The sequence below is a fragment of the Penicillium robsamsonii genome, assembly GCF_028829455.1.
Source record: "Penicillium robsamsonii strain IBT 29466 chromosome Unknown utg000003l_segment0_segment0, whole genome shotgun sequence".
Classification (NCBI taxonomy): domain Eukaryota; kingdom Fungi; phylum Ascomycota; class Eurotiomycetes; order Eurotiales; family Aspergillaceae; genus Penicillium; species Penicillium robsamsonii.
Genome location: NW_026643221.1, coordinates 5,339,475 through 5,351,997, shown reverse-complemented (window position 1 = coordinate 5,351,997; position 12,523 = coordinate 5,339,475). Strand labels below are relative to the sequence as shown.

Sequence of the window (12,523 nt, the reverse complement as noted above, 5' to 3'; positions counted from 1 at the left end):
TGAAACATTTAGACATCCTGTGTATTTAGAGGTTCTTTTTCTTTATTTTTTTTTTACTTTTCTGTTAATGATGAGCTTGTTCAGTGATTTTCTCCGATGTGTTTTCTACACTCATAATACTAACCTTGGTACCTATTATCCGTCTTACCCCATCAGATCTTCAGGCACTTGGGATCATCCCTGTATACTCCTAGGCAGGTAACAAGTACCGAAGCGTGTCCCGACCTGTAGGTGGAGTAAAATCGGCGTACTCCGTACACACCGATCGGAAGTACGGTAAAAAAAAACAGCTCTTAATCAAATATAAATATTTCTTGGCAAGTGCGGGACACAATGAAATTCAAAAAATCAAAACTCACGCGCTGATCGATGCCGATCCCAATCCTGGAAGGTATTTGGGTACACTGGGTACAGAGTGTGCGGGATTTACAGATGTCTAGGTTGCCTGTCATTTTTGTTTATTTCATGGGAAGTTCCAACCTTGGAAACCTTGGAAGGTCAAAAATCACAAATCAGATAAAAGCAAGTGGGTCCCTGCATGGATCAGATAACTTGAAATCTTTATCTGATCGGACTTAGCAGTTTTTCTTTTTCTTTTTTTTTTTTTTTTTTTTCTAAGAAATTTTAGACTGGACTTGACTGTAGCTTCTCCCTTATAGAAAATATACAATGAACCCCGATTCCGCACTAAGTAAAGGTGGCTTCCTAGAGCTCCGTCACCTGCCTAGTTGAGTCGTTAGCGAGATGGAGCATGCATACGCACTGTTATGACTTTGTATTTTTTAAAGTTGTAAAGTTGTAAAATTGTAAAATTGCAAATCTGTAAATCTATAAATCTGTAAATCTGAATTTTATTCTTTATTCCGGAAACCGTCCATATGCATCGTACGATATTATAGTAGATCTTGTATTTTCCCTGAAGAAATTACCCTATTTTTCATATTCGCCCCATGCGCGTTTATCTCCATAGGTCCATAGGATACCCGAGAGATTAGATCTTCCCCAATCTCCCACTGAGTTTCGGCTGTTTCTTCGGCGATATCGGAGATGTTCAGAGTGGGAACTCTCTGATGTCTCCTTCGTCTACCGAGGTAGGTTTCAGATTGTGACTTGGACTTGTTTTGGGCTCCATTATTGAAAGCCGTTGGATTAGCATTGTATTGCCTATTCTGTGTCTAAGTAAGAATTTTTAAGTCAAGCACGGTACCTTGTGTAATCGGCCAAGAAACATCGTTGACCGCTAGATCAGAGAGTTCACTAGAAACATCAGGCCATACTGGAACCTCGGTCGTCAAACATTTCTCCCGAGTCTCTGAAAGGCTGTAGCCTTGCCAAGGTTCCACATCTGGAGTCACTACTCCCGCTATCCGCTTGACAGGATCGCAAGCTACAGCACCTTCCTTGTCAATGTGCGCTGGCATATGCACCTCCAGAGCTCCCATGCAGGTACATTTTATATCTTATGCTATAATGCGTAATGTAAAGCATGAACCTGTCATGTGCAGTGTACATATGTACCTAGACGTAGACCTAGACCCAGTTGGACGCACCAATCGGCCCGTTCGGACGGAATAGGACTGCCCTTCCTAATTACTTAGGTAGGTATCGTTCCAGAAACGCCGAGGGAAGGGTCCGGAACTCGGCATTTATGCAGCTTATTGTTGGTTAGCTGCAAGAGCCAAGGGAAATGATCTATCTTATCTGATGGGAATGTGAAACTGTGGGGATGCTGAGGAGCTTGGACGCTAAGTGGGTGTCATATATACCTGATGAATACTGGTTTCTGTTGCTGCTCAAAAAAAAAGCCAAGTCATTTCCCATAATAGTATAGTAAAAGGAACCTTGGAATCATTAATGTCTAACGTCAACTGTATAGGATCCTTCTAAATGCAAAATGCAAACATTTGGTCATGCCACGTGCCCCGATAATACAACACCGCGCTGATTTGCATAATAAAACATAGGGTAGAAGGATATCAATGCAAACAACGCTCAGATCTCGGATCATCTTACACCATGCGTTCGGGGTCCTCGCCAGCAACGCTGCGGTAGCCAGGTCCCTCGCCGGACCGGTTGCCAGTGTGCATGCGCATTGGGGTTTCGTACATATCGTGATAGTTGATCACCTCGCCACCGAGCATCGCCGCCCCGGTCTGGCGCTTGCCAAAGAGCGGAGCCGGGTCACACCAAAAGTCGCGGCAGTTGGTGACGACACCGCGGGAGAAGGGATTTCGGGGACGAGCCGCCTGGGGCCCGTCGCGGAGACCGTCCTTAGCGGTTGTCCAAAAAGCGTCGATTCCGAGAAGAGATGACCACTGTTGGATGCAGCCATGTTTCCGTCGGGGTTCGGATGGGCCGCGGAGGGCCGGGTTCGGTCCTTGTCCGGAAGCCGAAAGACCGGCAGCTTCCATTGACGTGGTTCCGGCGGTCATAGCCGATGCAAACGCTTGGGAGCTTGGGTAGGACCGGTCGATTTGGTGGCCTCGCATGTTCTCGTAGGTGGTTTGGTTGCGAGAAATCTGGACGAGCTGGACGGCGCACAGCATCGTGACCCAGACAAGCTGGAGGGTAATCCACACATTAAGAACCAAAGTGAAGGGATCGCGAGAGGCGTAGTCACATAACGTGTCGTTGATGACATTGCAAGTAGCATTGGTAGGAGCGGGTAGAGAATTGATATCTGCCATCATGTTAGTTGATTGATCCGAGGCAAAAGACCACTAGTACTCACAGGTAATAGTCAGCTGCACAAACAGAATGATGCCAACTTCGAGGGAGACTATGTAAAGAACAAAATGACGGAGATTGTTTGCTCCAACACAGTTATCAATCCATGGGCAATGGCTATTCGAAAATTAGTGGTCAGATCAATAGAAATTTCTCACGACACATACTGATCATGTTTCGCAACGCAGCGCCCACAACGCCGACAGTGTCTGCTTCGGAGTGGCTTTCTTGCCATACAGGGGATGCAGAAATTCTCTTCGTCGAACCTCCACTGCTCGAACAGTTCCTTAACAATCTCTCTCTGCTGATTCTTGCTGCTCACTTTCGGAACATAACCCGGGTCCTGGACCATGGCAAAAATGTAGAAATAAGTAGTCAAGCAGAAGAAGACTGCGAACAAGATGTTCAGAATCGGAGACGACAAATAGGTTGCTGGCAGCACCTTAAAAACATAGCGGAAGCCAACCCAAAACAACGTGCCAGCAAAGACACCAGCAAGATACGGTGTTTTGTGCAGCACACGATATTCGATAGGCCCCTTGTTCGCGAATTGCTGTGCAACGTACTGCATCCCGAAGACTGTCACTAATACGAGGGGCACAGCAACGAAAATCGACAGGTTACTAAGCATCCAGATGGCAACCAGAATAATCAAGAAAGGCCAGAGGAAGAAGAATTTGGCCATGATGCTCTTGTTGCGTACAAAGTTTGCAAGGCCTAGAGGCACCACTTTTGGGGTGCCATCCGGTTCAAAGCCGCGCTCATTGAGCGAGCGGTACCAAACCCGCAGGGTGTTCATTTCCTGAGCCACAGTCGCAGGTGATTTTCCATCGCGGGTCTTTGCGAAACGGTCAGTGCCGTATTCAAGCAACTTTAAAACACAGGGCATTGAGCCCTTGACCAACGCCCAATGAAGCGGTGTCAAACCACCTTCGTCCACGGCGTTTGCATTGGCACCCCATCGCAGGAACAAGTCCACACATGCAGGATACCCCTTGTATGCAGCCCACATCAGTCCAGTATGCCCTTGTTGGTCAACAACGTCCACGGGGATCTCCTGGTGTAAAAGCAGCACGACTAGGAAAGCGTTGCCATCGATGGTTGCGAGGTGTAGAATGTTGTATCCTTGGACATCCGTCAGAAGAGGATCGCCTCCATTCTGAAGCAGTAGGTTCACAATATAATAATGACACCGTTGTGCAGCCCACATGGCTGGTGTGGCCACCGATTCTCCTCCTTTGGCGTTGACGTCGGCTCCGGAGTCGATCAGGAATTTACACATCGCATATTGATTGTTGATTGCCGCCCACTAGAAAAGGATAATGCGGTCAGTAAACAGATCCCTGTTAGATGTTGTGCTGGGTTGTAACGAACATGCAGTGGTGTAATCCCCTCTTCATCGCGGTGGTTTGCGGTGAACTTTTTGGCCGTGAATAACTTCTGCATGGTGCCAATCTCCCCCATCCGAGCCAACTGCATCACATCCTCTCCCAGAGGAATTGAGCCTTTAGGGGGATCAGGACGCAAGCTCTTCATCTCTACATCGTTTGGAGTGGGTGTCCCGTTGCCATTCGAGGCGGAGGTGGAACCGGAGGTCTGGCTTGGGCTGGGGCCCCGGGGTTCTGGTGAGGGTTTGGTAGACATTTTGGGTTGTCTACTGTTGAATATGTATTGGATATGGATCGAATGCCACTCGGGGGCTGGGAAAGGAGACTCGATTCGAGGACTGGACTGTTTTGTGACCGTATTCTAAAAGAACATTGCGATTCCGTCGCCGGCGCATCCACTGAAATTTTTTTTCAAGGTATGGGTATAAGTAGAAGTAAATGGTAAATGGTAAATGGTAAACAGATTCGTGAAGGTCGAAAGGGCGGGCTTTGGATTTGCGGAGACGCTAATCGAGCTAATCGAGAGACGTCGCAATACACTGTTATATGATCTTTCTGTAGGGAGTAGGGAGTAGAGAGTACTTGAACAGATTTGAATATATTGTTCTTCTATTTCTGTTCTAACGTGCTCCTTTTTCTTGGACCGGATTACTCAGCCACAGGCAGCCGCATTTTGGGCCTTCTCTCTGCCGCTCTTAATATTTCGGTATATACGGAGTACATAAACACCATTGAAAATGGTTACCTCTACTCTTTTTTTTACTGGACTTGTACTTGTTTTTTATTCTGCAGTTATATCATTGACCTATAAAAAAAGTTAGAACACAAGATTACCGGTCAGCACATGCAGGCGTTGCAATTAGGACCACGCTCCGAGGTGCGACTCATGCGAGTCCACAAGCCAAAGAGAAGTGCAGCTCTACCGTCATCCGGTCCCTGGGACCCAATCTGCCATCTACGGTCTTCGTACTTGGCCAATCGATCAAAGCTAAGCGCATACTCATCCTTTTCGCGATAACCATCAATAGTGAGTCGTCCTACCTGCATAGCCAGCATATTGAACATTTTCGAAACTGTAAGAGGAAGCCGCCCACCCTTGATAGTGACCAGATCAGCGACTTCTACAACAATACCTGAGAGGTTGCATAAATGGTCCGAAAAGCAACTGCAAGTCGGCTCGTTGGAATAATTTCGAAGCTCCTTCCACCCAGAGAGTGTGCGGGCTATACGACGAAGCTCAATCTGGATTGCAGGGACATCCTGACATGAGATATCCCCGGCGGACAGTTGCTCGAGATATACGACGAACTCATTTCGCGAGTCGGCGAAGAATTCTCGCGCGGCCTTCAGAGTTGTTGCGTCCATGGTTGATGTAGGGAAGGAATCCTTACTGGTTTCAGTGTTGTATCTGAATAAAAACGTTTAGCTAAATAGCTCGAGTCGATGGTGATGTATCCAAAACCTTGGGGGAATGGACCTTTTATACTCGAGCACTCAACCTTCAATCTCGCTCTTGTTCATGAGTAAAACAAGATTTGAAAGATATAAGGCTAACGGGTGAATTAATAGCACAAAGAGGTTCTTTCAAAGCTATGCCAGTCCTTTCATATCTTCAATTGACTTGTATTCTGACTCAATTCAAAAATACTTGCACAATATACATCTATAGCTTCTCCTTTGTTCAGAAGGTATTTTATATATATAAACAATAAACATCACATACAACAATCTTTGTCTAAATAGAACCCATAAATATGCCAGTGTTGCAGAGAAAGTCGCAACTCCACTTTTCGGAGCTCCCTGTTTATGTCTCCGCAACACCTCCCAAAACACAATGGAAGACACTTTGACCGACAAGCTTATATCAATCCTCAAGGATCGGGATATTCCAGCTAAGCGAGAGGTGATTGTGTCAGCATTTGAAGATGACAGGAATGCGAAATGGGCGTCCAAGCATCTTCGCCCCGACACTCTGTTATCAAAAGACGAGCTCGCATTGTACGCCTCATTTGTATCCCATCTACAAGAGATAACTAATGGAAGGTAGATACCTCAAGCTCGAAAATTCTGGCGCTCTTCAACCTATTCTCCGCAACCCAGACCTCGGCGCGATACGGCCTATCCTCGAAGATGAACTCCGCAACACGATCGAGTCCCTCGAAGCCTCGACGGCAACAATTCAAAAACAGACCGAGGCTCTAAAATGCCAATGTGCAAGCCTCAATAAGCAATTGGGTCTGGAAAACAAAGTGGAGCAGCAGCGGAGCCGGGATATCGCTCGGCTGCAAAAGAAACATGAAGCGGGGAGGCAAAATACTACAATGGCGGTAAGGGCATGTCTGTCACAACCCGTCGCGTGTTGCTGATCCTGGTTCTATGTAGGCAGTTGAGCTTGCCGATGAGCTGGAGGCCAGTTTTAGAACCGCGACGGACAAGTCGGGCGCGGAGAGCAAGAGAATCCTCGCTTCTCTGTCTACCCGGTTAAAGCAGGACGACAAGGCTCTTGCGAATCTGGAAACGCTCATGTCCAGTATCAAGTATCGTGGGAATGATGCATCTACAGTCAAGCGTACGAACCACCTCAGTGCGACGCTGTCAGACTACGTGGCAGAGGAAATACACTACCGTCTGGATCGACTATATCTGGAAACAATACACGCAGGGGGATCGAATCCCGACGCCATAGATGTGTCAACGAACATTGCCCTCGAGGAAGAACTAGAGTCTCTATATCCAGAGATTGAAATCTTGGCAGAAATGTCGACCAGGCAGCAGTTCCACGAACCTATTCTCCGTGAACTCCAGAACGAGCACGATCAGCTTCGAGTGGCGTCGCAGGAGAAATTAGAACAGGTACGAGGCTCTACCTCGGTAGTCCTATTGGCCAGCGATGAACTAAATCATATCAGGCACTCGACATATTGATCGAGATGACTTTATCAAAGCAAGATCTTACAAACCAACTCGGGGTCCGGGAGTCGTCTTCTGAACTGTTAGAACAGCTAGCTGCGTTATACCAATCCGAAGCAGGCAGCGAACTCGTCACACAACCATCATCCCGACGGGAGTCTCTGCGACGGCGATCGTTACAGCCAAGCCTCCTTCTTGCCCGCACGCCCAGTGTCCCTGTAGTTGCCCAACCATCACTCGAAAGACTTCTGAGGCGGGTTGGTGTACCGCCAGAATCAATCTTCCACCCGCGCGAGAATGGAGGGGCTGGTGACCTCCATGAGAAGCGATATCACATTTCCGAAACACTTCACAGCCTCAATATCGCAGTGGACGCTCCTCTCGTGACCCACTTAGCGCCATTGGATAACGCATCTCAGCTTCTTCTTTGCTCATTGCACGCCAACTCTCACTATGAAACATCACTGCGCGATTCTTCCGAGGAGTCAGCGCTATCGGACCTCGAGAAAGAACTCACGAGTCTTCAAAATGGGGTCCAGAAGCTCAATTTGGACGTTCTCCACCATCGTGATAGCAATCAGGATAGATTAATTGAGCGGTGGACCTAGGCATTGTGGCGAAACTTTGCTGTTCAAGGTTATTTTTTTCTCTTCACGATTCTATTGTTTCTATGGATCTACGCGTTCATGCATGAAATTATGTCTGATCTCGTAGTCGCAGTTGTCAATGGTTGGCTCTTAATCGCCGTTGGTTGTTTTAGCGCCAAAATGGCATGGCCTCTGATTTGACGCCTGGTGTGTGGCTGAAGGATTTCCTTCACTAAGATGTTAGGATGACTTAAGACTCCTAAATAATGTTTGCGCAGTGAATATTTTAGGCAGTGATGACAATTATATAGAGTGTTGGACCTTATTCTCCGAAAAAGATTGTGTTGGTCGTGCTATGGACAATAACAGGTCCTACGTTGTATCTTTGGCGTTTTCTCGTGCTCTTCATGCCGCGCCTCGCTCGGGAGTACCCTGCTACTCACACTATATCACTTGATAATTCTATCAGGCAACTGGTCTTAAGACGTTGACTCGTTGAACTGCGCCCTGGTGACCTCAAGTTTGTATCAGCCATTCTCTTTTGAGAGAAAGAATATTGAATATTAACAATTAACAACTTCGTTATAGGTGTCGGACGGTCGAATATAAAAATTAAGTCAATATCTCGCCATAAAGCTCTTTGTTTTCAATCTATATCAGATCACCTTGCTTTGTCAAACCTGCTTTGTCTCGGGCCAAATTTACCAATACTTCTCTATCTTTACTCTTTTGGAAGGAATCGGCTACTTCGAGACCATTGTCCACATGTTTTACACAGACTATGCCTGGCAATTCAGCCGTGCTTCTGCAAACGAAGTTCGTCAAGTTCCATTCTTTATTTCTCTATGTTCCTGCAACAACACCCTTGTTCAAGAGTATCTTTGTTTCCAGATGCATTGTTCAAGGATCACTTATTAGCATTTCACTGTCCTCGAGCTATCCTCTGATCGAGTATCGAGAACAAGCAATTAACGCGCAAAATAGAGACGCCACCGCACATATACTGAGCGCATTACACGCCAGTGTTCAGCGGAATCTTCTGCGAGGTTATTTTACATCCAGGAAAGACATTTGGGATATACATATCCCGCAATTACCGCAGATTACCTGTTGAGTACAGGTATGAGGTCCTGGCCTCCCTGCTTAGCCTGCTGGTCGGAACCTGTTCGCAACTCCAGTTCCCGGTATACGTTAACCCAACCGCTTCCCAAGATCTTTGTAGTTGATCTCCCGGATTATGAAATGGCGTCTAATTTTGCTAGACAAAGATATGACTCGTGTTCAACGCCGAGAATGGAGGAGCGAGCACCGAAAAAGGTTCGGTTCATTGATTTGCCGTATCAAGCATCGTCACGAACAACCCTGGTTCAAAATACACGCGAAGCAAATGTGCATTACAAAACAGGAGAGCCTCCAGTGATCTCACACGGATCCCGTGGACTGTCGGACTCGGCTCGACGAGTCCTCAGGCGACATAGATTCTAAAGCAGCTTTTTGGTTGCTCCGGCTCCGGCTCTAGATTTACTGTCCTGTACGCTGAGCAGGGAGGCCGGGACCTCACACCTGTCGAGTACAGGTAGGTAGTCTGCGGTAATGGGGAGAATATGTGCCCCGGTGGTTTTTCTTGATGTAAAATAACCTCACAAAAGGTTCCCCTGAATACCGACGTGTAATACACTCAGTATATGTGTGGTAGAATCCCTGTGCGGTATTTGTATTGGAGGGGAGCTTTTGTTTTTGGGGGCATGATTTCAAGTATATTCCGTATAGTCCACAAATTAAGGTCACATGTGGCAATTTTCTTATCTCCCCATTTCTCCTTGCGTCGACTTGATTCAATGCAATCAGTTCCAATTCGATTTCCATTCGATACCTTGGATTAAATTTTTTTTTGGTGAGGTTAATCTGGATTTGGAAATTAATCAGCTTCTCATTCTATGTAGACTGAACTTCAAAACAACTTACCACTCGCCCCGCTATACAATCCTATAAAGAGGAATCTTCAGCCATATCGCCTCAAAGCCCCCTCCACCTACCCCCATCGAAGCCGGGATCCGCCGCAAAGAGAGCACAAGTCCCAACAGAGGCCAGGAACTACTCGTTGGAAAATGAGATATCCAACCGGGGAGCCACCATCTACCTCAAGGTCCAGGTGCGCGCTACTCGCAACCCCCTACCAAGCCCGCGCCTGCGCGTGGCAGTGAAAACAATCCACACACACCATGGCCACTACCGTGACACACACTACAACCACTTCCGTGTCCCAAGACACAGATTCCAACCCAAACGCAAAACCTGCGCCAACCATGCTGAAACTCGGCTCGTCGCTGGATAATATTGGTCATGACCAGCCCGACGATCCTGATTTGTTGCAGACCCCCGCCGCTGTGTTTGATATTTCGCCCGAGGCTGCATTACACTTGCTTTGTTTGAATATTGAGCGGCTAGGCGCTTACTTCGCCCAAAAACCTGACGGCACCGATGAGCTGCATGCGCATGGCCCCGCGCCTCGGGATTATGATACCCCTGCCGAGGATGAGCTCAAGGTAAAAACTGTCGGGCTACATGTTAAGGACTCGAGCGTTCCTGTTGACCCTGCGAGGGCGACCGAAGAGACGATTCAAATGGCGATCTTGGCGAAGAAGTTTTTGTCGAAGAAAGTACCCCCGATTCCGTTGAATGAGTATCTGCTTCGTTTGCATAGGTACTGTCCTATGTCTACGGCGGTCTATCTCGCAGCTAGCGTGTATATATCGAAGATGACTCTGGTCGAGAATGTGTTAAGGGTTTTGCCCAAGAATATGCACAGGCTTGTGCTTGCGGGTGTTTGGGTTGCTTCGAAGGCTCTGGAGGACTTGAGCTATCCGCATAGTCGGGTTGCGAAGGTCGGTGGAGTCAGTGAACAGGAATTGTCAAAACTCGAAATCAGCTTTTGTTTCCTAGCCGACTTTGAGCTGCGTGTTGATGCGCAGATGTTGATGAACGAAGCCTTGCGCCCTCAGACTACCCTGGAATAACACTCAGTCAGACCATATTGTGTTTTGTCTCATATGAGGTCATATTACACTATGTGGCCTTATCTGACTAGCTAGGTGCTGGCTGATGTTCAGACAGTTATTTACTTATTTACTCCAACCATCTATGGAGACTTAGTTTACCCATCAAACTCCTCGTCTAAACACCAACACCAACCATGAGTGATATATGATATACTGTATGGAATATATTCGCCAACCAAACACGCTTAAAAACTATTCGGACGTTCAAGACTGATTCGTCGAGGCAATGTGCACTGGGGGGTAGTACCAGGTGCAAACAGCGATGATGAAGTAAACCAGCACACAAAGAGCACCTTCAAGGTAATTGGACTTGCCATCACGCAAGAAATTCCCAACGACCAGAATCGAGAGCACAAGGAGGACAACCATGAAGATCTCAAAGTTTAAGCTCATATCCTTGCCCATGCCCCAACCCACAATGACAGTGAGCGGTGCATTCAGCAGTGCTGTTTGGATCGAAGGGGCCAGGCAATGGAAGAGTGCAAAGTTGATCTGGTTGTCCCAGGCTTCGTCGATGGCCGTGAGGTGCTCGGCGGCCTTTTCCACCAGAGGGACGAGAATCAAACCGAGGAAATTGTCCGAGACGCCGCGCTCCACGATATATTCGATTTCTTGGACTAGGAAGACGGCGGACATGCAAACGCAGGTCAGGGCAAGGGCGATAACCACGAAGCATTCTATCATTGTGAGCTTTGCTCTCGCAAGTTCTTCGTGTCGGTCTTCGTCATGGTGTTCGTCTTTCTCTAGGATATCATCGAAAATGGAATTGTGGCTGCGTAGGTTGAAGAAAAGATACCTGTCAGAGAGTGTTAGTAGGATGATGGGCAAGAGCTTAGGGCCAACTCACGTCAAAAATGCTACGAGCAGGATCACCGCACTGGCACGGCTAATCGTCAAGGCATATTCGTTCAACTCCACCAGAGTAAAATGATTATTGACGCTTCCACGCAGCGCGGAGTAGAACGCACTTGGAATCAACAGACCGAACCCCGCGACAAGGAGCAACCCGGTACCAGCTTCACTGATGGCTTCGTGGAAGTTCTGCTCATGACGCTTGATACCGCCGACAAAGAAACACATGCCCAAGCAAAGCAAGAGATTTGCCATGATGGAACCGAGAATAGCGGCCTGGATGACAGGAATCAGATCCGAATGTTCGGACCGACCATGGTTATACAACAAAACCATGAACAGCACGAGTTCCACCACAGAGCCTAAAGTTGTTTCAACCACGATGCCTATCATCTTTGGTAACTTTTTGGCTAGTTCCCCACCGGCAAAGCCGAGTAGGTTTGCCGAGGGCACCATGGCGATGTAGTTGAGACTGAAGATCCAGACATGAAGATCGGGTCTCGCAAAATGGACGACAATTGCGGCGGGGACAAACGGCCAGAGGATATTCACGACCATCGAAAGCGTACAGACACTCCTAAAGCATACCTTGAGGAGATGCCATGGGTGAATACCGGTACGGCCGCTCTCTCCGGCTGTGTCCACACGAAATAAGGCCCATCCTCGCTTGGAAGTGGTTGAGTTGGTGGGCAATATTGAGTTCTGCGAGCGCTTCTCCTGGGCCGTCGGCTGCTCACCACTCCCACGGAGACGGACGTTCTGTGAATGTGTTGATCTGATTGAGCCCATTCTAACCAATAATGACTCTGTATAGATCAGAGGGTTGGGCAGGGCACATGCGAGGTACCAGACCGTGGCGTGACGAAAAACACAAAACAAAGGGGTGATCTGAATGCTAGATGAAAACACGCCAAGTAGACCAGGGTAAACGCTGAAACAAAACACGAAAAAGGAGAGGGGGGAGAAGACTACAACATATGGAGTACAATATAAAGGAGGC

At 47.6% G+C, this 12,523-nt stretch overlaps 5 protein-coding genes across 5 annotated transcripts; 2 read left to right on the top strand and 3 right to left on the bottom strand.

Annotated features, from left to right (window-relative positions):
• Positions 1-2,009: 2,009 nt before the first annotated feature.
• N7447_006787 (ankyrin repeat domain-containing DHHC palmitoyltransferase family protein) lies at positions 2,010-4,371 on the bottom strand (the record flags this gene model as incomplete). The annotated part of the gene is made up of 4 exons (XM_057231049.1): positions 2,010-2,680; positions 2,732-2,844; positions 2,895-4,036; positions 4,102-4,371. 4 exons carry the CDS (start codon positions 4,369-4,371, stop codon positions 2,010-2,012), a joined length of 2,196 nt encoding a protein of 731 aa, XP_057086139.1.
• Positions 4,372-4,952: 581 nt separating this feature from the next.
• Positions 4,953-5,480, bottom strand: N7447_006786 (uncharacterized protein; the record flags this gene model as incomplete). Its single annotated transcript, XM_057231048.1, has 1 exon — positions 4,953-5,480. One exon carries the CDS (start codon positions 5,478-5,480, stop codon positions 4,953-4,955), a length of 528 nt encoding a protein of 175 aa, XP_057086138.1.
• Positions 5,481-5,949: 469 nt separating this feature from the next.
• Positions 5,950-7,633, top strand: N7447_006785 (uncharacterized protein; the record flags this gene model as incomplete). Its single annotated transcript, XM_057231047.1, has 4 exons — positions 5,950-6,113; positions 6,163-6,442; positions 6,498-6,968; positions 7,025-7,633. The coding sequence occupies 4 exons, from the start codon at positions 5,950-5,952 to the stop codon at positions 7,631-7,633; spliced, it is 1,524 nt and encodes a 507-aa protein (XP_057086137.1).
• A 2,201-nt stretch (positions 7,634-9,834) lies between these two features.
• Positions 9,835-10,629, top strand: N7447_006784 (putative cyclin-dependent protein kinase complex component; the record flags this gene model as incomplete). The annotated part of the gene is made up of 1 exon (XM_057231046.1): positions 9,835-10,629. One exon carries the CDS (start codon positions 9,835-9,837, stop codon positions 10,627-10,629), a length of 795 nt encoding a protein of 264 aa, XP_057086136.1.
• Positions 10,630-10,875: 246 nt separating this feature from the next.
• On the bottom strand, positions 10,876-12,312 carry N7447_006783 (hydrogen/calcium exchanger domain-containing protein; the record flags this gene model as incomplete). Its single annotated transcript, XM_057231045.1, has 2 exons — positions 10,876-11,467; positions 11,519-12,312. 2 exons carry the CDS (start codon positions 12,310-12,312, stop codon positions 10,876-10,878), a joined length of 1,386 nt encoding a protein of 461 aa, XP_057086135.1.
• Between the last annotated feature and the right edge of the window lie 211 nt (positions 12,313-12,523).